The sequence below is a fragment of the Culex quinquefasciatus genome, chromosome 2 (genome assembly GCF_015732765.1).
Source record: "Culex quinquefasciatus strain JHB chromosome 2, VPISU_Cqui_1.0_pri_paternal, whole genome shotgun sequence".
Taxonomy (NCBI): Eukaryota; Metazoa; Arthropoda; class Insecta; order Diptera; family Culicidae; genus Culex; species Culex quinquefasciatus.
The window spans coordinates 128,641,084-128,667,437 of NC_051862.1; the positions used below are offsets into that span (position 1 = coordinate 128,641,084).

General features: G+C 37.9%; 1 protein-coding gene across 4 annotated transcripts in view; it reads right to left on the reverse strand.

Moving 5' to 3' along the window:
• LOC6042229 overlaps positions 1-26,354 on the reverse strand; it is a 472,032-nt gene that overhangs the window by 144,409 nt on the left and 301,269 nt on the right. For all 4 annotated transcript variants that reach the window (XM_038252028.1, XM_038252026.1, XM_038252029.1 and 1 more), the window contains exon 5: positions 213-3,546. In XM_038252028.1, coding sequence (XP_038107956.1) covers positions 213-1,211 — 999 coding nt within the window. In that variant the 5' untranslated portion in view covers positions 1,212-3,546. The remainder of the gene's footprint in view (positions 1-212; positions 3,547-26,354) is intronic.

Sequence of the window (26,354 nt, forward strand, 5' to 3'; positions counted from 1 at the left end):
CAACATTACCTTGATTGATGCCCGCCGACCTTACCCTGTCGACATCGCTACGCAACCTGATTACCTTACATTAGCATGATTACAGTGTCGTTTCATTTTCGGACATGCCGTTCTTCAAGGCAGCTTCATAAACCTTCATTGGATGAATTATGCGCAAGGAAACAGTGCCCAGTTACAACAGACACACACACGTGCTCAGAGTGTTACGTTACCTCGGAGTGATCACAGGTACAGACCCCCAGCTGTCGGTGCTCGGCGTCGCAGCAGTAGTACTCGGTGTCCCACTTGCACACGTACCCCTGCTGCTGCTGTCCGTCCGTTCCGTTTGGGAACCCGGGCCCAAAGTACACATCGTCCGGATGTTGGTTCTGGGCCTGGTGGTTGTTTATTGTCGTGTAGTTGGCGTAGCAGCGTTCGTCGCAGACGTCGTCCAGCTTGCGGTTCCGGTAGACGCTGCACTTGCGCTCGAGCAGTCCCGGGGACGGCGTTAGGGGTCGACCCAGGCCACCGTCAGCGTCGGCGGTCGTGTGCTGCAGCGGCAGGCTAAGCTTGCCGGGGGGTGTGGCTTGCGGGGTGGCTGGAGTGATGATGATCGGATCGTTGGGGATTTGCAGGTGCAAGGGTTGTGAGAATTGCTGCTGGGGTTGTTGTTGTTGCTGCTGCTGCAGCTGTTGGTGGTGATGGTGGTGGTGGTGATGTTCCGGGCAGAAAAAGGTAGGCGTTTGCGGCGGTGACCCATCGTGGGCATGCGAGGCCAGCGGCAGGGTAGCGGTAGCGGATCGCGTCAGCTGTTGACGCCTTACCAGTTTGTCGTACTCGCGGAAGCCGGTCGGCTTGTAGGTCGGATGTGCATTGGGAGCCTGGCCGGGGGTGTGACCCGAGATGGGATGATGCGGATGGTGGTGGTGATGGCCATGGCCGGACGACGACGACTGCTCGCTGATCGGGAGGAGCGACTTTTGGTGCTGGTCGTAGCCGGGCACGGTCGTGTAGCCGGCGCTCAGCTTCCGGTGGTGTTGGTGGGGTGCCTTCAGGTACGACGCCGGCAGCTGGTGGAACTGTTTGCTCTTGGTCGGTGTGGTGGCAGCCTTGGCCGCGAGCTTCTCCCGCAGGATCTGCTGGTTGGAGGCTTTGTTCTTGTTGTTCTGGGCCGCCTGCTTCTTGCGGGCCTGCCGGGAAGCCAGCGAGGCACCGCCGGCTGCTGCATACATCTTGGCGCTTGCGTTGGTGGTGGTGGTGGTAGATTGTGCTTGTCGCGCTTAGTCTTTTTGGTATGTGTGTGTGTGTGTGAGTTTGAGTCGATTAAGTCAGTTCGAAGAAAGAGAGAGACTGATGTTGTTGTTGTTGCTGTTGTTTCGCCAGTAGATTCCTTAGTTTAGATTAGTGCTACGTAACATCTAGTTGTTGTTGTTCGATCAAGCCACAGTTATGCGAAGGATGTACTCGTGGTTAAGAGGGGAGGGAGGGGACTCAGGGATTCATTCGTAGGCGCGCACATAAAGGTCGAACATTGTTCTTCTCCTACTAAACAGCTTGTAGACAGTTATCAAAAGGGCGCTTAGTGTACACAGTTCTTCTAGTTAGATAATAACGATAGAGTCTAGCGTTTTTTTGTTTTGGTTAGTTTCTCCTAAAAATTAAGATCTTCCGTTTTCGTGTGGGTTTGTTGCAGTACTTGATAAATGTGTTAGTATCGGTATCAACGTGTGTTTGTGTGTAAGTGTGTGTGTGATTTCTTTCCTAACAGTAGTAGTTACAGACATTTAAAGCTCCCTAGAAAAGTAACACCTTCAAGCGTGAAACGCCACTTTCGCCTAACATTCATGCAGCATTATGTTCTGCTTCTCTCTAGTGAATATAAATTTTGGTATTTCGGTAGCTGCGCCAGTGTATAAAACGTTACAAAATCGCAGAAAAATCGAATGCAATTCCAGCGTTCTCTCGTTCAATAAACTCCTAGGGACTCTCGATTCGGTATGTAAACAAATACAAAAACTACTCGTCGTTCAATAATGCTCTCTGGGTGTTTCGTGAAACGTTTCTTTGTTGCTTTTAACAAGTTCCTTTGCTGGTTGGACAGATTTAACAGCTGATCGTTGATTACCGAGCATAAACAGAGCAAAAAACTCAAAATCGTTAACTCTCGTTTCGTATCAAAACCTTAACTGAGAAAACAGGTATACAATGTGTACTTTTGCAACGGATCGATACATCTCATCAACGTAAACAAAACTGATTCAATTCCAGCTGGCCACTAGCTCATCTAGTCGAGGATTACGTGCCCCCAACTGGTTCTGGGACACTGGTGTTAAGCGCTGGAAGATAAAAATATTTCCAAAAAGTTTGCTCAAGTCTAACTTTGTATACGGCAGGATCACCAGAGAGTGCGGGGACCAACACTAAGCTAACTAATTTCTAGTCTCCCTCCAGGGAACGGGGCGGTAACCCATCAGCTCTGGCAAATCTCATTAGTTCTAGCGTTGCTGGACCGGATCTCATCAGCCTTTGTCGGAACACTCATCCTATTAGAGCCTGGGCCAAGCTTCGAGCAACGAAAAATCAATAACTCGTTAACAAGCTGGTCTCGTGCCGTCTCACTCTCGCACACACCCACACCCACACTAATACTAACAACTAGCAACTAGTTGCACTCTAACTTATTCATGAGTATTGTCTGATTACTATGGTTGTTGTTGTTGCTGTTTTGCTCATTCTCCAGCAGGGAGCCTCTTTATGAATGACAAAATGAGCCCGATGAATTTTTAAATTCAAGTCACGAACCTAACCTACACGATTCCTAACCTCTCTCTCTCTCTCACACACACACACACTCTATTGATTATCAACGTCACTTTTGTTTGAATTGTGCGGGGGGCAAAAACTGTCTGTGTGTGTGTAACTTACTTAAGACACTTATGGGATTATATTGCGCGTACGGTCAACTAACACATACAGAGAGAGATACAAATACAGAGGGATGAGACTCTAACAATAATACTTGTGTGTTTGCGTATCTCCTGCTACAATCACAACGATTAAACGGTACAAAAATATTCACTTTTGTTTCTGGACTAACCTCCTGGACGCAACGCCGCCAGGGCTCTTAAAATATCTCTCACAAATACAACCTTATATAAAATGTAACGTAATTCGTTAACCCTCCTTACAAAAATAACCGAATACCCACACTAGTTTAAGCGTATGCGTTTCCTATTGATTTCTCTCTGCGATTGTTTGTTTTGTTTGTCTGTGACTGTATGAACCTCTGGCGTGTCCCACGTGTGTGTGATCTTGGTGATAGTGGCTTACATGGTCACGTGACCCGCGTCAATCGATTTGGCGCGGTGACGCGCTCTTCCTGCGTCGATTTCCGGCGTGAGAAGAAAAATGTTCGCGGGTTGTGCGGATCATGGCGTTCTTGGTAAGGAATCTCGGGACGACTAGGAGTGTGAGGACTGGAGTGGGACGGTTGGGGAATGGGGGTTTTGCGGATGTTCCGGGGACGATGGCTGCGGCATGGTTGGTGGCTCGATGTGGCGACGAAGGCTGGAAAAAAGATGGCGGAAATTTTTGATAGAAGTTTTGTCTGATGAAATATTGATTTTTTTGTGCCGGTGCGTAGCTATATTGACTTCAAACGGAAAAGATTATTTTGAAAAACAATAATTATGATAAAACAACCCAAACCAACCTAGAAAAGGGAGCGTTCTTTTATTATGCAACGCAAAAAAAATGGTTTCAGACTCCTAGTCCTTCAGTAGTTACTCCAACCCGTTTTCGAAAGATTTAGTTAGTCCGACTTCGACTTCAGCTCTCCAAAAAACAACCGACTCCACCGACTCCTGCTCTGGTTCGAAGAACAAAAGCCCATACAAAATTATAGAAAAATTTGTCGTCTCCGACTCCGAGTTGTAAAAAGTGTCAACTTTATTGACTCTGAAGAATTGAACTTGCCTTTACATCTGTTGGTTCCCAAAACGTTTACAAAAAAAAAAACGAATTTGATTACACATTGACACTAGTGTTGCCAGTTTTTTTTTCTTTTTATCTACTTTTATCAAAGTTTCAACAGTTTTCACGTTGCCCCCAAAATAACTCATGAATCACCCCCCGGTAACCTCAATCTACGGCTTAAACGATCGAATTAGTTGTAGATCTTGATTAATAAATATCCAATTGTTATTTATGGCCTTCGATTGGTTGGCAATCGGTGGTTCAGGGGTGGAAATTGCTCCACACACCAGCCAGCCAGACGTTCTGAAGCCCCAGACGGAGGAGGTGAAGCAGGAGTACGAGTAGGATATATCGAACAGAAGTAATAAATCTGATCCGTTCTCGGGTAACGTTTGGCTTGGCGTTTCATCGGCCGTGTTGTTACCCAGATAGACCAGACACAGACAGACGGAGTTGGGACCAAAAGGGATTGTTGAGGTAGGGCCGGGGGACGTTTGGGCTGGCTTTGTCTCCGAAGGACCGGTATTTTGGTATCGGCAACCGTTCGGTTTATCTAATGGATGGTAGTTTTTCATTGTTGAATTTTATCTTTGAAATGGTTGGATGCCTTCGGAATGGAATGATGCTTTGTCGTTCTGGGGTTTAGCTCGACGATTTTTGCTTGTGCTGGGGGAAAATTGAAATGGTTCGATAAAGCTGAAGATGTGACAACGTGATAACTTTTAATTTTAAAGTTGAAATAAATGAAACAGGTCATAAACGGATTTCAACTTTGATCACATTAATAAAAAATGTTAAAGTTTACCGTGGAGCATTGGGAGTTTAAGAGGACTTAGACTGGTATACAGTCCAGACTCGATTATCCGATGCCTCGATTATCCGGAGATTTGATTATCCGAAGGTTTTTATTTTCTTACATTTCACATCAAATTCTAGTTCTGCGACCCCATATTAGTTAATCTAATCTAATCTAATCTAACACAAACGCAGCCAGTCCGATGAAAGCATGCTGGAAAGTCTTGTGATTAGATTACGCCCCAAGCACTTTTCTTGTCAATATTAATAATTGCAATACATCCGAGATCACCCAAAAATGTAATACAAAAATTAAAGCGGCCAGCCCTACTGCGTTGTGTTTACCGCAGAGAGGATTCTGTGAACGGATCACATTCCACAGAATCTACAGGAGAGAAAGGATGCGTGGACATACCGTACCAAACGCTCCGGATCAGTTAGGTGTGGTTTGTTAATGTAAATTTGGCAGATAATTATATTTTTAGGGGGAAGTGGATTTGGGCAAAATGGGATTTAGGAATGGGAAAGTGAGGAAGGGGTAGGAGGGCTATTGAGTTTATAGTATAATAATATAAGGGAAAATAATCATTTAGCAAACAATGATGGAAAGCTCTCACCAAGAATCAGCAAATCTTAAAATCTTCCCAACCTGCAGCTCCTTAGTTCTTAGGAGCCGCCAATCCAGCCGCATCAAATCAGCCTCGTCATCTGCGCGATTGAGGCTCTATCCCAGGTCAGCGACGTCTTCCCGGACATGCAGCAACGCAACGCGAATCCCGGATATCTCCACCATCTCCACCTTGTCCACTGCCACTCACAAGTTCGTCTAGAACTAGCCGATAAGAATTTGACGGAAATCCTCAGACGAAAAAAACACGGAGCGAAAAATCAAACAAACCGGACGCGACCATAGCTTACTGCGATCTCTAGTTCTGCGACCCCATTTTAGTTAAATTTAAATAGTATAAATATAACGAATTAAAATTCAAAATGCTATTTTTCAATATTTCATCACTGCCATTTTGGCAGCCATCTTGGTTTGAAAAATTCTGAATCACTTTGGAGTAGTTAGGGGTCATACTTAAGCTCAACATTCAAAAATAAGACAACAATCATCCGAAGTTTCTATTATGTGAAGTGAAATTTTGCCAAGGCCTTTGGATAATCGAATGTGGACTGTAGTTGAATCTAAGAAATGGACGAAGTTTGAATGCAAGTTGAATTCTAGAACTTATTCTCCACCAAATTACACAGCGGTTTCCCCGACCCCTCGTCGATTTCCGTGAAATTTTGCTCTTAGGAGTTATTATTGTCCCAGATCACGAATCTGAGGTCCGTTTTTTGATATCTCTTGACGGAGGGGTGGTACGACCCCTTTAATTTTTTAGAATTTTTATCAAGACACGTTTTTCAGCGATTTGTAGCTCGAAACCGTGAAGAGATATAAATTTGGTGTCAAAGGGACTTTTTTGTAATGGCGTACTCAAAATTACAAAAAAAACGTATTTTTCATCAAAAAAACTAAAAAAATAGTTTTAAAACGCTGCCATTTCCCGTTACTCAACTGTCAAAAATCGTGAGACTTGTAAGTTTATGGGAAATTTAATGTACTTTTTGAATCTGCAAACTCAGAAAGGTCATTTTTAATTTAGTACAAATAAAATAAATTGACGTTTTTTTTGTAACTTTGCAGGGTTATATTTTTGAGTATATCAATGTTCTACAAAGTTGTAGAACAGGCATTAAAAAAAGATATGATATATAAACATAAAGATTTTGCATCATTCTCCACGAGTTATGCTGCTGCAAATTTTATTTTGAGTTTTTGTCTCCCCCTCTTCAAAGTTGGCCTGAAAAATTAGGGGCCAATAAAATATTTTTTTCAAAATACTTCAAAATTTCAATGAAAATTTAAGTACAATCAGCTGAAATCAATTCAAAATCCGTTTCGATTTTCGATGTTTGATTTTTTTTGCTAAAATTTTTGTTTTCGTCAAATCATTCATTTTTTTAAACATAAGGGTAATTTTCTACCAACTCACACTAAATCGGGACAAGTTGCCTCGACCCCTCTTCAATTTGCGTGAAAATTTGTCCTAAGGGGTAACTTTTGTCCCTGATCACGAATCCGAGGTCCGTTTTTTGATATCTCGTGACGGAGGAGCAGTACGACCCATTCCATTTTTTTAACATGCGAAAAAGAGGTGTATTTCAATAATTTGCAGCCTGAAACGGTGATGAGATAGAAATTTGGTGTCAAAGGAACTTTCATGTAAAATTAGACGCCCGATTTGATGGCGTACTCAGAATTTCGAAAATACGTATTTTTCATCGAAAAAAACACTGTTTTTTTTAAATTCTCCCATAACCCTGCAAAGTTAGAAAAAAACACGAAATTTTAAAATGAAAAATTTTGTTCTAAATGAAAAAATGATCCTTCTGGGTCAATATAGATTCAAAAAGTACATTAAATTTCCCATAAAATGACATGTTCCAAAAATTTTGAACAGTCAAGTAACGAAAATGGGAGAGTTTTTAAAACTTTTTTAGTGTTTTTTTTTTTCGATGAAAAATACGTTTTTTCGGAATTCTGAGTACGCCATCAAATCGGGCGTCTAATTTTACATAAAAGTCCCTTTGACACCAAATTTCTATCTCATCACCATTTCAGGCTGCAAATTATTGAAAAACACCTCTTTTTTCGCATGTTCAAAATGGAAGGGGTCGTACCGCCCCTTCGTCACGAGATATCAAAAAACGGACCTCGGATTCGTGATCAGGGACAAAAGTTACCCCTTAGGACAAAGTTTCACGCAAATCGAAGAGGGGTCGGGGCAACTGCTGTGTGAGTTGGTGAAGAATTACCCATTAATGATTGCAAAACAACTGAACTAGTGTAAAATGCATTTTAAAACACCTTTTCCATGCAAATGCTGAAACTACACAGTAAAAAATAATGTTAATTTGGATGCAGTAATTTTGGAAGGTTGAATATTACATCTTTTATGTTGTAATTTTACCTCAATTAAGACTGAAAAAGTGACATTACACCAGAAAAGAGGTAAAATTACACCTTTTTTCTGACAGGGACACAAACTTTGAAAAATATTTGCATCGGCCTTATCAGAATTTAACGAAAATGATTTTTGAAAAAGTGAAAATTTCGACCATTTTTGATCAGTTTTTCGAAATTTTTACACCTTATACTCAATCGTGTGCTCTTGTAAATATTTTTTTTTTCGAAGGGTTCCTCACTGCCTACCGCGGGTATTTGATAGAATTGTATTAATTTTAAAAATAGATTTCAAGTGCCTCATTTTTCCAGTCAACGCTTTTCTTTTCAGTTCAAATTAGATGTAATTATAAGTTTGTTCACATAAATCACTTGATATTGGTAATTTCACGACTTAAGACCAACTCACTTTCATTCAAAAGTGATATACATCAACTTGGATCTCTCATTTCGCAACCATTATTATGATAATAATAGCACACATTAAACCCCCACATATGCTATCATTTCACCATCCTCCTCGTACAAAGAACATGACTATGTGTAGCCAGAACTAACCGTTGGTGGGGACGCAACAGTTGACTTGTCCGCAGTGGTCGTCGCTTTCCCCACCCAAAGCTCCCCTCCTGCCCAAGTTAGTCGCAGCGATGATGTCTGGAGTTGATAAATTGTCCTCGCAGTCGTCTTTTTAACTTGCGTGTGAGTATCCTGCCCGGTTGCCCTCGCCTCGATTCTCGGACCACAATGTGTGTGTGTGTTTGTTTGTGGTGAGGTCGATTTTCCCAACCCAAGCACAATAACAAAAAAAAAAAAAAATGAAGAGAAAGAGCTTTTCCAAGCTCAGCATGATACTGTGGGACCTGTTGAACTTTTAAAGTAAACATTTGGTGACATTTCAACCAACGGAGGGAGGTGCTCTCGTGTGACAACACGCAACACACCCCAAATCTGTGCCAGTTTTTGGCTCTCATGATCAGCATCGAGAAGGTTGAATTTTTATTCCACTCTCGAGTGTGTGTGTGTGGTGTGTGGTTTGGCTGTGAGTGGAATGTGAATTGCCTTTTTCCATTTTCCGACAAGCGCGAAAAGATTCGGGCAGAGCCAAACCCCGGAAAGGAAGCTATCAAAAATGATAGCAATTGGGTGTTGAGAGGGGCAGCAGTGTTGGAATGTGGCCAAAATTATACCTCTATTAAGATTTACTGGACAAGATTTAATCGAATGATGTGAGCGAGTGAGCGGAGTGGCGACGGAAAATTGAGAAAATTTTGCAGCGGAAGAAGAGCTGAGAAAACATTGGTTCGATTTTCCTTAAACGATATGGATCGGTTCGGAAATTGAAATAAAAATTTATTCGATACTTTGGTGGACATTTGTCTTGATTGCAATTTTGAAGATGAAGATCTTGAAGAGGGTAAATATTTGATGAAATCGTTAACTTCAATTGGAGTTGATCTTGACCTTACTACACACCACAGTTTTAAATTAAATTGAACTCTTCTTGTGAAAATAGTCGTAATCGCATCTCACCAGAATGCAACATCGTCAAATCCATTTATAAATATGTTTACAATTTTCGAACAACTCTTGCTAGATCCATGTACCTCCCGCGCTTTGCTCGGGGGCAAAAACTTGTTTCCACGAACTTCTCGTCACAAATTTCGCCGGCCCTTTGAATGATTTGTTTTCAACTTTGGGTCCCGGGAAGAAGTTTCATTCTGAGACTAGGACAAAACTACCTCATCCCATCAGCCTCGTACCCCATCCCCTTCAAAACCTCAAGACGGGACTGCGGATGTCACCAAAGAGCGACCCTCTGAACGAACTACCTACCTCGAATGCCGCAGAGTTTGAGGCCTACTTTTGAGCTATGTCTGTCGAGCGACGAAATAAATAAGTGTGCAGTATAGTCTATACTTTTCAACCCAAGTGGGAAAGGGAAATGCGGAAATTTTTGAGGAGGTCAGATAAGGCCAGGCAAAGAGCGGGGTGGAAGTCACTGGCAAGCAAAACAAACATCCCGAACAGCCAGTAGTGCCATCAGCCGGCTCTATGGGAAGTGAAATATTTTAATATCGATTTTCACGGAACGCTTCTGGAGGGCGAGAAAGGAAAGTGAAGTTCAGTGGGGGTGGAGAACAGGTGAACGAGAGGACCTTTCCGTACCACGACTTTATAAAATATAATTCGCTGTTGCGCGCTGTGTTGTTAGGGTAGGAGACATGTTTTGATCTTGACATAAATTCTTGTTTGGGTAAATAAAGTTGAACTTTTGAACTTGGATGGAATGAATTTCGAACTGAACTTTACTGATTTAGTGCTAAAAGTGCAAGTATTTATCAGTATTAAACAAAATTGCTGATTAGACCTGTGATGCTTAAATATTTTTTCATATGATGATTTTAGTGTTGAAAAAAAAAATGTTTTTATTTTGATGCATTAATTCACAAAAAATCCTTAATCAAGGATTAATATTTTTAAATCAAAACAATCGAGTCAATCATGTTTTTAAATTTAATTCGTGCTTTCCTCAATTAAACATGTTTGAATTTATTTAAATATTTTTCAATTATATAATACAACAACATTTCAATATACAATACCGAAAACATAAATTAAAGCCTACAATGTTTTTTTAAAGCTTAGAAAGAAACTGGACTTCTGTACCGTAAAACGGGGTGACTTTGATAGCCGGGGTGACTTAGATAGATTTGCGATTTTTCCGCAAAATGAAGAGTACAATTAAAATACGTACGGAATTGTTTAGAATCATACTGACCATGGTAGAGAAGTGTTCAAAGTACCTCAAAAAGAAGTTTTCATAAAATTTTGAAAAGTTTAAAAAGTTAGTTTACTAACTATCGTTAGGAAAATGTTGATGAAGGTCATTATTTTAAACTTCTTAAAGTGTCATGATTTTCTCAATGAAAATGAATTTGAATCAGAAAACGGAATTCATTTTCGGATTCTTTGGACAATTTTCGGCTAGGAGAAGGGTAAATAAGTTTTCAAATAATAAATAATATGTGCCTATAAATTTGGAGATTATTTTTAATTGTGTTTCAAACTTTAAACAAATCTCCAAATTTATAGCCAATTTCTTGTATTTTGCAATTTTTATGTATTTTGTTAAAAAGCTTATAAACTTAGTTAACTAAATATAAATATTGATTTTTTTCTTTAAAATTATATCAGCTACTTTAGTGATGGTACATTTAACGTACAAATAAAGTTTGTTCATCTTAAATGTGATTTCAACAAGAAAAACTATAACTATCAAAGTCATCCCGGAATTTAAACTAAGAAATTTAAACGTAACTATGTTTCTAAGCACTATTGAAAAACTTTTTTTTTTCCAAAATAGTGCATGAACTTTGAGTGGCTTACTCCAGTACATGTTTTAAAAATAATAATCTTGAGGTAAGGTTTTTACCTGTTGGAAAATATTCCAAAAACAAATTAATATCCTATCAAAATCACCCCGGTTTACGGTACGAATAATGCATTTAAAAACACATGATGAAACAATGGTTTTTAATTTTTTTATTCATCCATTCAAAAATTGATAGTAAATTTCCGAAAATCTGTATTTTGAGAAAAAAAATTCTTCAGCAAAGTTGTATATTAGAAGTTAAAATTTTTTATATTAACTTTTTATCACAAATAGTTGAATTCTCAAAAGCTATATTATTAGATCTTCGATTTTTTTTGTATTGTTTAAGGATATTGTTATCTGGGGCGAATCTAAACATATGGGACGAATTGGTGCAACTATTCTAACCTTGTTATTGCACAATGTTGGGATTTTTGTTGGTTTCGTAAATAAAATACACCGAATAGCAAAACATAGTTAATCGATTTCCCAATTTTAATCTTTTTAGTGCGCTAAAACCTACTGTCTTATTTCATACGCACAAGTGTAGACAGCGAAGTGTAGATAAACAAATTCCGTTGGGTTATACATTTTTGAAGAAATGCTGATATTTTTAAATAATCGAATTTTTCAAGCAAAAATATAGTTTAAAATATTTTTTGTTGTTGAATCGAATTTGCAATTGAAGAGTGCTACACAAAATTCCTGCACCATTTTCGAGTTGTAACTACTTTAAATTTAATTTTGAGAAAAAAAATCATCATTTTTTCAGTATAAATGGTGCCTATGATTGCTCATTTCTGCTTTTTTTTCTAAAAGCTGAGATTTTTTTTTATGAGTGAGATATTTTTTTTTATTAGTGCGATAACTCGTGATGTTTATAAGCAAACCTCTTATGATTATACATAAAAAAATTGTAATTGTCTGCTTTACAACTTGGAAGAACATTGTTACACTCTAAAAAATAACCCGGAATTCTGAGTACGCCATCAAATCGGGCGTCCATAAATGTCCCTTTGACACCAAATTTCTATCTCATCACCTTTTCAGACTGCAAATTATTGAAAAACTAACTTAATCCACCTATGTGGTTGGAGCCTTCCTCACAACAATAGCTGTACACAAGTTTCATCTATTTTTTAGATCCGGCTTCCAATAATACATCGATATCACTTAAGTAGCCATATCTCGAGACAGGGTTGCCAGATCTTCAATGTTTTGGACTCGTTGTAAAGGTCTTTTGATAACCTAACCAACAATAGGTCGGATGGTGGATCCGGACATAGTTTACATACATTTAAGTGAGATCCGACTTCAAAAAAGTACATCAATATCACTTAAGTGGCCATAACTCGAGACAGGGTTGCCAGATTTTCAATGTTTTGGACTCGTTGGAAAGGTCTTTTGATAACCTAACCAACAATATGTCGGATGATGGACCCGAACATAGTTTACATACATTTAAGTGAGATCCGGCTTCAAAAAAGTACATCAATATCACTTAAGAGGCCATATCTCGAGACAGGGTTGCCAGATCTTCAATGTTTTGGACTCGTTGGAAAGGTCTTTTGATAACCTAACCAACAATAGGTCGGATGGTGGATCCGGACATAGTTTACATACATTTAAGTGAGATCCGGCTTCAAAAAAGTACATCAATATCACTTAAAAGGCCATATCTCGAGACAGGGTTGCCAGATCTTCAATGTTTTGGACGCGTTGGAAAGGTCTTTTGATAACCTAACCAACAATGGGTCGGATGGTGGATCCGGACATAGTTTACATACTTTTAAGTGAGATCCGGCTTCAAAAAAGTACATCAATATCACTTAAGTGGCCATATCTCGAGACAGGGTTGCCAGATCTTCAATGTTTTGGACTCGTTGAAAAGGTCTTTTGATAACCTAACCAACGATGGGTCGGATGATGGACCCGAACATAGTTTACATACATTTAAGTGAGATTCGGCTTCAAAAAAGTACATCAATATCACTTAAGGGGCCATATCTCGAGACAGGGTTGCCAGATCTTCAATGTTTTGGACTCGTTGAAAAGGTCTTTTGATAACCTAACCAACGATGGGTCGGATGATGGACCCGGACATAGTTTACATACATTTAAGTGAGATCCGGCTTCAAAAAAGTACATCAATATCACTTAAAAGGCCATATCTCAAGACAGGGTTGCCAGATCTTCAATGTTTTGGACGCGTTGGAAAGGTCTTTTGATAACCTAACCAACAATGGGTCGGATGGTGGATCCGGACATAGTTTACATACTTTTAAGTGAGATCCGGCTTCCAATAATACATCGATATCACTTAAGTAGCCATATCTCGAGACAGGGTTGCCAGATCTTCAATGTTTTGGACTCGTTGTAAAGGTCTTTTGATAACCTAACCAACAATAGGTCGGATGGTGGATCCGGACATAGTTTACATACATTTAAGTGAGATCCGACTTCAAAAAAGTACATCAATATCTCTTAAGTGGCCATAACTCGAGACAGGGTTGCCAGATTTTCAATGTTTTGGACTCGTTGTAAAGGTCTTTTGATAACCTAACCAACAATAGGTCGGATGGTGGATCCGGACATAGTTTACATACATTTAAGTGAGATCCGGCTTCAAAAAAGTACATCAATATCACTTAAGAGGCCATATCTCGAGACAGGGTTGCCAGATCTTCAATGTTTTGGACTCGTTGGAAAGGTCTTTTGATAACCTAATCAACAATGGGTCGGGTGGTGGATCCGGACATAGTTTACATACATTTAAGTGAGATCCGGCTTCAAAAAAGTACATCAATATCACTTAAAAGGCCATATCTCGAGACAGGGTTGCCAGATCTTCAATGTTTTGGACTCGTTGTAAAGGTCTTTTGATAACCTAACCAACAATAGGTCGGATGGTGGATCCGGACATAGTTTACATACATTTAAGTGAGATCCGACTTCAAAAAAGTACATCAATATCACTTAAGTGGCCATAACTCGAGACAGGGTTGCCAGATCTTCAATGTTTTGGACTCGTTGAAAAGGTCTTTTGATAACCTAACCAACGATGGGTCGGATGATGGACCCGGACATAGTTTACATACATTTAAGTGAGATCCGGCTTCAAAAAAGTACATCAATATCACTTAAAAGGCCATATCTCGAGACAGGGTTGCCAGATCTTCAATGTTTTGGACTCGTTGTAAAGGTCTTTTGATAACCTAACCAACAATGGGTCGGATGGTGGATCCGGACATAGTTTACATACTTTTAAGTGAGATCCGGCTTCAAAAAAGTACATCAATATCACTTAAGTGGCCATATCTCGAGACAGGGTTGCCAGATCTTCAATGTTTTGGACTCGTTGAAAAGGTCTTTTGATAACCTAACCAACGATGGGTCGGATGATGGACCCGGACATAGTTTACATACATTTAAGTGAGATCCGGCTTCAAAAAAGTACATCAATATCACTTAAGGGGCCATATCTCGAGACAGGGTTGCCATATCTTCAATGTTTTGGACTCATTGGAAAGGTCTTTTGATAACCTAACCAACAATGGGTCGGATGGTGGATCCGGACATAGTTTACATACATTTAAGTGAGATCCGGCTTCAAAAAAGTACATCAATATCACTTAAGAGGCCATATCTCGAGACAGGGTTGCCAGATTTTCAATGTTTTGGACTCGTTGTAAAGGTCTTTTGATAACCTAACCAACAATAGGTCGGATGGTGGATCCGGACATAGTTTACATACATTTAAGTAAGATCCGGCTTCAAAAAAGTATATCAATATCACTTAAGTGGCCATATCTCGAGACAGAGTTGCCAGATCTTCAATGTTTTGGACTCGTTGGAAAGGTCTTTTGATAACCTAACCAACGATGGGTCGGATGATGGACCCGGACATAGTTTACGTACAGTTAAGTGAGATCCAAATATATGTGAAAACACATTTTTATACATAACTTTTGAAATACTTATCGAAACTTCAATGTGTATAAAACTCGATCTATGGGACCCTAAACCACGTCGAATGCAACAAGTTCGGGTCAAATCGGTTCAGCCAGTGCCGAGAAACATGAGCTAGTTTGTTGGTCACATACATACATACACACACACATACACACACACATACACACACACATACACACAGACATTTGTTCAGTTTTCGATTCTGAGTCGATATGTATACATGAAGGTGGGTCTACGACGTTTTTATACGAAGTTCATTTTTAGAGCAGGATTATAGCCTTACCTCAGTGAGGAAGGCAAAACACCTCTTTTTTCGCATGTTCAAAAATGGAAGGGGTCGTACCGCCCCTCCTTCACGAGATATCAAAAAACGGATTCGTGATCAGGGACAAAAGTTACCCCTAAGGACAAAGTTTCACGCAAATCGAAGAGGGGTCGGGGCAACTTTTCCCGATTTCGTGTGAGTTGGTAGAGAATTGCCCTATCCAGGTTTTTAAGCGAAGATGGCGTTCGATTGGTGAACGTCCGAACTGTCAAAATCACGCAGTAGCACCAACATTAGAAAAAAAATGTGGCCGTCATGCCATGGCACACTTTTTTCTCAATGTTGGTACCACTGCGTTATTTTGACATTTTGGGCGTTCACCATTCGAACGCCATTTTCGCTTAAAAATCTGGATAAAGAAATAATAAAAATACAGATTTCAAATATTCACCCAAACAGCACTCAATAGCAATTATTGCTGATATCTCAGCAAATTACGGTCGGATATCCAATGTCAACAAATGAATCTTTCATACATTTTTCTAATCCCTTCGAGCAAAATATATTTAAAATTTAAAAATTTATACTACCATTTTTAAAGGGCCTAAAGCGATCTTTTTCATGTAATGTCTTTATTTGATAAAAAAACAACATTAACTAAAAAACATTTTATTTCACTTTTCTTCTTCACTAAGTTCACTGCAATGATTTTATACCAGTTTAAAAAATATATATTAAATTCTTGACATGTTAACGCATGCCTTCAAAGTTTAGTGATTAAAATTAAGTTAGGGAAGAAAAAAATAAAAAAATAGTATTTTTCTAACAATTGTTGTGCATCGAATCCCGTACACTGATAAAAGTTGATTCGAAATCTGGACACTTTTGATTTGAATTACGGGCACTCGATTTTGTTTATGAATTGCACAAATTATTACTGAAATTTTAGTGGATGGCATTCTTTAGGCTTCAAAAAAGTTTTCAACATCAAAATCGATATTTTGTATAAAAACGTTACATAATCCACTTTAACGGAATGCCAGATTTTTCATGTGTCAGCCAGAATATAGATTCATCCTTATCAGTGTCAGGTTTTGCCAGAATTTTCGCTACATGCCGATTTTGAACAACTTTTTGATTCAAATGAACGAATTCAATTGAAAATAAAACAAAAACTAAATTAGTTTTTCTTAGAGGGAATGTTTATTAAACATTTTTGAGGTTATAAAATCAGTTAAACCATCTGAATTCTACAAATTTTATGAATAATTCATATCCTGCCTCTTCTTCATCATTGAGAATGGTTAGATTTCGTCAGCCAGATTTTCCGGATTTTGAAATTTGATCGCTCACACTTAGCGCCTATCACGATCGTCATTGCCTGGCGACGGTCGGTGAACATAAACACAAAGACGAAACGAACGAAAAATGAGCACCACTCAAGTAGCCACCCGAAGGATACCCGAACAACGTGCTCATTCTCTTTCTCTCGGTTTTCGTCTCTCTCTTCCTTATGTTTGCTACGTGGTGACTGAAGTCATTTGAATGCGATCATGGGAGAGATGATCGGAATCTCGGTAGAATGTCAAACGACCGTTCGCTGGGCGAATGTTTTACTACTGTGTAAGTGACTTTGCGTAGCACTTCGACGTCGTCGTGCTATCTTGTCGCACCCGCCATTTTGACGTTCCGTGAAAAACGCGTTTTAATGTTTGACCTTGAATATTCAAAAACGAGAGCAGCAATGTAAACAATAACAAACACGTTTTGTTTGGCTGACCATTCTGTGCATTGTCCCAAAGTTTGGTTGAAGTTGGTTGTTGGAGTCCCGAGTTATAATTACAAATATTTACGGTAGTCTAGCTTGTACGTGCGACAAACGCATCCTGACTTTCCTGGCCTGAAATCCCTTTGGCGTTTTGTCGCACTTACATCAATTTTCATGGAGTGACAAGATAGCACGACAAGATTGAAACTACTTTCATATATAAAGTGACAAAAATGCACGGAGTTTTTTCGGTTTTTGTTGAATATCTCAGGATTGAAATCGAATTTTGGGGATCTGTGAAGGTCAAAAGGTGAGGCATTGTGAGCTGCACAAAATGGCGTTCTTAACTCAATTTGGCCCAAAATGCACGTACGACAAGTTAGCACGATGGCGACGACTTGTTTGTCGCGGTGAAGATGATTGGAGTGTTCTGTCACCTGCCTCAAAAAAGTCGAATTTTTTTAAGAGTGTTTATTACAACTTGGTAAAAAGCACTCTAAATTCCAACTTCAGACGAAGGTAAGAGCAGATTTTCTCAATAGAAAAAATATTGAATTTTAGTATGATTTAATTTGTAAACAATGAATACAATAATTCCAAACAAGATCCTCCTTACCCTACTCACACAAAACAGTGTTCTGTTCTGTGCAGCGGAAAAGCGGAAACAGCTCAACCATGCTTTTACTGCACCTGCCATCACCGGGGGAGCAGGTGTGTGAGTGTGTGACTAGAGTTGCACATTTTGGCTGTGTAGTTGTAGCCGAACTAAAGTGCACATCACCAGTCGCGTGTTTTGCATATTTTTTTTTTCGTTCGTATGAGTGTGTGATCACGTATGTATGTACGAATTTCCCCCCTCACACAATGAGCCGTTGCTTTCGACGACAAGGCTTGAGACTCCATAAAAATCCGATTTACAAATTGCAGTAACGCTTTGCTGCACATTTTTCATGGGAAAAACATTCCGGTGGGAACGATTAGTTTTAGCGCTTTTTTTACGAGTCCTGGACAAGAGTGGGGCTGGCGCAGGAAAGTAAGGTGCAATATTAGCACTCACACAGCACACACATCAGCTGATTCTCAGGTGTTGGGTTTTAATGAGTTGACGACGGGGGAACAATTTGTTTTAGGAAAGGATTTATGGGTTCTTAATCATGCTATTTACTTTCTTAACATATGTTTGCGAGTTGTTTTATGCATGAGAAGTTCTTAAAAAAATGTAACTACTACAAATTAGAGCTGTGATTAATTTTGAATGGTTTTGTCTCAACCCATTTGGAAATGTCTTCAACGGAACAAGAGCGTGTTGCAAACATACGAGTTTGAAACATGCTTTATTTAGGAACAAAAATTGTCAACGAAAATGACTGATAAAATAAAAAAAAAATAGAATGAGAAAAAGTTAAACCAATCCTGGATGTCTACTGCTCATTTTGAAGTGCTTCAAAAGACCTTTCGAATGCATCTAAGAGAGTTGGAATTGATGATGTTTTAGACAAACGCGAGCAATTTTAAGATTTTTCATGTATTTTGGACCTCAAACTTCAAAGCCCGTTTTAACCCACATCCCTTTGTCGTAGAGGGCTCATATTTGGCATGAGTTCATCTCATGTATAGACAAACAAACGCTGAAAGTTTCATCCAAATCGAAGCACTTCGATACGACCTGTTACACATTGGTGAAAAACTCGCTCTTAATCTGAAATCAAAAATAAATTAGATGTGATCAAGCAAATTTACAAAATGTTTTCAAAAAAAAGTGTTTTTTTTTAGCAGAAAATTGTAGCTTTGGTAAAATAACACAACATTTTGTTTATTTGTTCTTTTTTTGAATAAAAACTTGAAAATAAGTCACTCACTTACTTACTTATTTTTTTATTTTTTTTTTTTCGAACTTTTCAATACCCATATAAATGCTATAATAAACTTTTTGCAATTCCGTCGTGAAACTACTTACTTTTCCTGTCATTCTTGAACGACGAAATAGCCTACTTTTCTGTACCAAAAATAACAGAATCGAATAGCAACACTTTTCAAAATAAATGCTGAAAAGTTCTACTTTTCAGCACTGAAATGGGTGCTGAAAAGTTGAACTTTTCAGCACTTGTTTCGAAAAGTAACACTTTTCAACATTTTTTTGATTTAAACGATTTATTGACAAATTACATGAAAATTCGACTTAAAATTTCACTCAATGGGTGTTTTTCGATATTGCAAAAAATGTTGTATGGAACTCGTTGCAAAACTTGTTTTTTTTCAGCACTCGTCGTATTTATCCAACTCGGTGAACCTCGTTGGATAAATGTACGACTCGTGCTGAAAAAATCCTCTTTTTGCAACTTGTTGCATAAACTACTATTTCAGCGTTTTAAATTGAAGTATCGGAAACCTCAACTTTTTAGCACTTATAATGAAATGAAATACAGACGTGCCTCGGTTTAGCACCGCATATGGGGGATGCAAAACCGAGGCGTGCATAACCGAGGCACAGAGCTTATGGGATTTTGGCTATATGGGAGACATTGGCTTTAATCGTACGAAAAATCATGCAAACATCAAAAATTATAGTGTTTTGGAATCGGGATGATGTCAGCTATCCATTAAAATTATTATTTCATGAAAGTTTCCACAAAAATACGTATTTTTCCTGTATTTCGAAAATGCATATTTTTTTCCTAAAGAAACCAACAATATATTGTAATTGCAATATGGGTATCAAATGATCAGGGTTTTTTCATACATTTTGGATGTAACAATAACATTTTTAGAAAATACTCAAAATTTTCACAAAACTACGTATTTTCGAAAAAAATACTCAAAATTTCAATTTTTACAATATGGGTATCAAACGATCGGAATTTTTATACATTTCGAATGTAATAACAACATTTTTAGAAAATACTGAAAATTTTCACAAAACTACGGATTTTCGAAAAATACTCAAAATTTCCATTTTTACAATATGGGTATCAAACGATCGGAATTTTTTCATACATTTCAAATGTAATAACAACATTTTTAGAAAATACTCAAAATTTTCACAAAACTACGTATTTTTAAAAAAAAAATACTCAAACTTCAATTTTTACAGTATGGGTATCAAACGATCGGGATTTTTTCATACATTTCGAATGTAATAACAACATTTTTAGAAAATACTCAAAATTTTCACAAAACTACGTATTTTCGAAAAAATACTCAAAATTTCGATGTTTGCAATAATGGGTATCAAACGATCGGGATTTTTTCATACGTTTCGAATGTAATAACAACATTTTTAGAAAATACTAAAAATTTTCACAAAACTACGAATTTTTGAAAAAAAGTACTCAAAATTTCCGGTTTTACAATGTGGGTATCAAACAATCGGGATTTTTTCATACATTTCGAATGTAATAACAACATTTTTAGAAAATACTAAAAAATTTCACAAAACTACGTATTTTCGAAAAAATACTTAAAATTTCCGTTGAAGATACAAAGAAACAATTAATGAAAAAATCTCAACCATGTTATACTCATATTGTAAAAAAACTGAAATTTGGGGTATTTTTTTTAAAAACGTAGTTTTGTGAAAATTTGGATATTTTCACAAATTTGTGTTAAAACTTTTGAAATGTATAAAAAAATCCCGAACATTTGATACCTCTTGTGAAAACCGGAAATTTTGAGTATTTTTTTCAAAAATATGTAGTTTTGTGAAAACTTTGAGTATTTTAATTTTTACTTTCGAAATGTATGAAAAATCCCGATTGTTTGATACCCATATTGCAAATATTGAAATTTCGAGTACCTTTTTTTGAAAATACGTAGTTTTGTGAAAATTTTGAGTATTTTCTAAAAATGTTGTTAATACATTCGAAATGTATGAAAAAATCCCGATCGTTTGATACCCATATTGTAAATATTGAAATTTTTAGTATTTTTTTTTGAAAATACGTAGTTTTGTGAAAATTATGAGTATTTAAAAAAATGCTGTTATTACATTCGAATTGTATGAAAAAATCAAGATCGTTTGATACCCACATTGTAAAAACGGAAATTTTGAGTACCTTTTTTCAAAAATTCGTAGTTTTGTGAAAATTTTGAGTATTTTCTAAAAATGTTGTTAATACATTCGAAATGTATGAAAAAATCCCGATCGTTTGATACCCATATTGTAAAAATTAAAATTTTGAGTATTTTTTCGAAAATACGTAGTTTTGTGATAATTTTCAGTATTTTCTAAAAATGTTGCTATTACATTCGAAATGTATGAAAAAATCTCGATCGTTTGATACCCATATTTTAAAAATTGAAATTTTGAGTATTTTTTTCGAAAATACGTAGTTTTGTGAAAGTTTTGAGTATTATTTAAAAATGTTATTGTTACATCCAAAATGTTTGAAAAAAAACCTGATCATTTGATACCCATATTGCAATATCAATATATTTTTGGTTTCTTTAGAGAAAAAATATGCATAAAATATAATACAGGAAAAATACGTATTTTTGTAAAAAATTTCATGAAATTATAATTTTAATGGATAGCTGATATCATCCCGATTCCAAAACACTATAATTTTTGATGTTTGCATGAATATTCATAGAATTATAGCCAATGTCTCCCATATAGCCAAATCCCATAAGCTCTGTGCTTCAGTTAAGCACTGGGCCGTGCTTAACCGAGGCAGCTGAACAGTGCAAAACTGGGGCAGTGCAAAACCGAGGCGTGCAAAACCGAGGCATGACTGTACTTTTTGATTTTATTTTGAAGTTTGACACTTATCATCAAAGGAAAATCACATTCAACAAACGTTTGTCTGATTTAACCCAATTCAAATTATGTTTCTGAGATTGAAAAAAATGGGTTAAACTGGTTGCTAAACTAGATTTTTTCGTCATATTTATCTACATCGGTAAACTTTTTTGGAGAAATGTACTTATTGGATGCTGCAATATGGATGAATTCTACTATTTTTTTGTAAAATTCATAAAAGGTGCTAAAACAGGGATTCCATTCCAACGGAAAACTTTCCCCCGTTATCAACGGTCGCGTTGAAGGAAAATTGAGACGGCCCATGAAAAATGACCACGGTCCAAGAAAAACTTCTTCCTCCACCAATAAAAAACCAGCTCATTCCTCGATGGACGACGAGACCTTGCCAACAGCAACAGCTCCAGCGCCGGGCCAAAGTTTTCCGAAATCGATACCCAAGGATTCGGTGCGGTGCCAAGATGTTCTCTCGTGAGTATGTATGTGTGTTTGGTGCGCGGGAGAGTCTGGACCGGTTCGTGCCAACGCAATTGCTCTGTAGGACATCTTCAACGTCGTCGGTTGGTGCCAAGTCTCCTCCGAGAAAAACCGAGACCTCCGACCTCGAACCTTCCAAAAACCGGCTCCTTCAAGACTTGCCTCTCCGCTGCTGCCACCACTGCTTTATTAGTTGAATTATTTTTCCTGTTTTTCTTCGCGCAGTTTGGAACTTTTTCTCTATTTTGTATGTATGTGTGAGTGTGTATGTGTGTGTGTGTGTGTGTGTGTGTGTGTGTGTGTGCCGGGATGCACGTGTTAGTGTGGGAGCTGCAGACCTGCTGGAGACAAAGTTTGGCCTCCCTTTATCGGGAGGGAAAAATAAAACTTCCCCACCCTAGTGCACGAACAGAACAGGAAGTTTTCCTGAGCGATTGGATTTTGTTTTGATTTTATTTTATTTTCACACACTAAATCTAGACTTTTTTTTCACATTTCCAGGAACAGACCCCACCCCTCCCCCGGAGGAGTGATTCGACAACGACCTGGCAAATCGATCTCCCGGGAGTCGCACGGAAGTCGATGAAATCTGCAGCTCTGCAGCTTGCAACGATACAACAATGTACCGCGACCCCCTCCAAAATGTGATTCGTGATAGATTCTTTGCTGTGTACCCTCGCTCGCTCTCCGTGCGCCACCATTATTGGGAACCCCGACAAGCTGACCTTCGGCCAGAATCGATATCATGATTTTCACCTCTTGGTTTTGACATTCAGGCTTTTTTTTCTGTTGGTTGATTTGTGGAACAAGAGTCCCGTGGGGGGAAGTTGATGGAGCGGGGAAGGGGTTGTGCCACCAAGTTGCGACTGCAACCTGAGCTAACGAGAGTGGGCTTGCTATGAATGAGATTTACATCAAATTTTAAGAAATTTCGAAAAAAAAACATTGATAGAATAACAAAAACAGTGCTGAAAAAATATAATAACAAAATAGTAGTTTAAGTAAGAAAAATTTGCATCGAGCTCAATATAAGTTTTTGTCAACCCCACCCCTCCTTCCAAGTCTCTTAAAAATTGTTCCTGGGATAACCATAACAAATTTCCCATATCTAATATAATCTAATCTAATCTAATCGAACACAAGCGCAGCCAGTTCGAAGAAAGCATCCTGGAAGAACTTGCGGTTAGATTACGCCCCAAGTCCTTTCTTGTCAATATTAATAATTGCAGTACATCCGAGTTACCCCCGAAAATGCATAGCAAAAATTAAAGCGGCCAGGCCTACTGCGTTGCATTAACCGCAGAGACAGATTCTGTGAACGGATCACATTTCACAGAATAATCAGGGGAGGAAGGATGCGTGGACATACCGTACCAAACGCTCCGAATCAGTTTGTTGTGGTGTGTAAGTGTAAATTGGTAAATTATTATATTTTTATGGGGGAAGCGGAAATGGGAAAATGTGGGTTGGAAAATCGGGAATGGGGAATGGAAAAGTGGGAAAGGGGAGGATGCTTTATGTAATTTATAATATTATAATATAGAGGAATATAATCAAATAATGATGGAAAGCTCTCACCAAGAAACAGCAAATCTTCAAAAACACAGCAAGGTGGTGTCTCGATAGTCTGACCCCAGAATCTAGACAGGACGCAGGCCGGTCGGATGAAGTGGAAGCGTTCCTTTAGCACCAAATATGGCAACACAACAAATATTTCTGTATGTTTCGCTGGTTCAAATTGCACATCCAGGATGATTGAATAGACTCTACCAAAGTCTCTTAAAAAAGGCATCCGCCATGTCCTCCTATTGATTTGATGGCGATCAGTTCCGCTCAGGTAACAGCCTCCTACAGCTTGGTCGCTTCCACTTGCTTTTCGTGTTCCTGATCCTTGGCAGTTCCGAACGATTTATTGAATTTTCAACGAAATTCACTTCGACAGTGACAATTAGTAACAAAATGTCATATCAGCACAAAAAATCCTTATAAAAAAATGTATACAAACGAAAAAAAAAATGGCAAAAATGACGCGGAGTGAAAAACTTTTCTAACCATAAGAAATTTCCATATGCCATAAAAATTAAGATGGCTTTAAATTATTTCTGGAATAACCATCCGTGGGATCCCAAGCAACACACTTTGTCAGATAAACGTATTTCCTAACTGGTTGTATAACCAATCCGCCTCGTTATCACAAATTGTTCTACAACCCCTGTGAACTGGAAAAAGCGCACTTTTTTTGTTGTATAACTTGCCAGAAAAAGATGGAAGTTATCAGAGTAAATTGTACAAATGTATTTGACAACACTGTGCTATCTAACAAGAGATTCAATGAAAAAAGGGGGCGTGGTTTACGGCTGTGCTGTCAAATCAAAGCGCACACTAGAAAAGAAAGTTAGATAGAAAACAGCTGTCTAACCGTTGACTAACTTACATGTAAACAAACGTTTCCTATTAGACTTTCAATCAACGATAAAGCTAATAAAAAAGAGTACGCTTGTTTTTGCAAGATTTATTTAAAATAATTCGAAATTGAATTAAAAAAAAAAGAAAAACAATCATGGCGCGCATGTGATTAGTGTGAAATTCCCTGCAAGGCGAACTTTTAGATTTTCCTTTTTTGATGAACTTCCTCTTTCCCAAGATTCGATACGACGACTTTGACGACTTGTTGTTATCTTCACGGCAGGTCCAGGCGCTCTTCCGCATTGCTCCACGGGGCTTCATAGTAAATAAGCTGACCTAATCGTCAATAAGAAGGTTGCTGTCTGTTTTGTTAGCTTATGAACGTAGGCTGTCATTGAAATTGAAGTAATATAAGTTTGTTTTAAGTCAGTTTTTATAACTCCATTATATAACTTTGTTATAACAAACCGTTTCAACTGTCATTTCGATTACCGTACCATGGAGTAATATTGAAAATCGGTTTGATTTTGATTTGTTGTTTTCTCTATCATAAACTTTATAAGCTGACAATATTTGTAGCTTTTACCAGCGACATGTTTACAAATTAATCGGTCAACAATCGAAACTATTGTAATCATCAATGAATAAACATTATTGAAACTCTAAATTCCTCATGTACAAATTTACACCACCTAACAACACGCAATGTCAATTTGAATATGTATGTTGAGCATCAGTTATGGGTAACTCTCTACCAACTCACATGAAATCGGGAAAAGTTGCACTGACCCCTCTTCGATTTGCGTGAAACTTTGTCCTAAGGGGTCCCTGATCACGAATCCGAGGCTCATTTTTTGATATCTCGTGACGGAGGGGCGGTACGACCCCTTCCATTTTTGAACATGCGAAAAAAGAGGTGTTTTTCAATAATTTGCAGCCTGAAACGGTGATGAGATAGAAATTTGGTGTCAAAGGGACTTTTATGTAAAATTAGACGCCCGATTTGATGGCGTACTCAGAATTCCGAAAAAAACATATTTTTCATCAAAAAACACTAAAATAGTTTTAAAAATTCTCCCATTTTTCGTTACTCGACTGTAAAAAATTTTGGAACATGTCATTTTATGGGAAATTTAATGTTCTTTTGGAATCTACCTACATTGACCCAGAAGGGTCATTTTTTCATTAAGAACAAAAAAAATTCATTTTAAAATTTCGTGTTTTTTCTAACTTTGCAGGGTTATTTTTTAGAGTGTAACAATGTTCTACAAAGTTGTAGAAAAATTTAATATATAGACATAAGGGGTTTGCTTATAAACATCACGAGTTATTGCGATTTTACGAAAAAAAGTTTTGAAAATGTTGTTCGTCATCGATCATGGCCGTTCATGGTTAAGGGGTTACGTACATGTAAGAAATCATAAAATTTCATAATTCAGAAAATTTATTTAATCCTCTGAAAAGATGATTTTCAATCACTAGCTATATCTCGGCAATGATACACCCAAATGTCTTCAAATTTGTTTTGATAATAGATGAAAATGTATATTTTAATGCAATGAAAACAGATTGAAA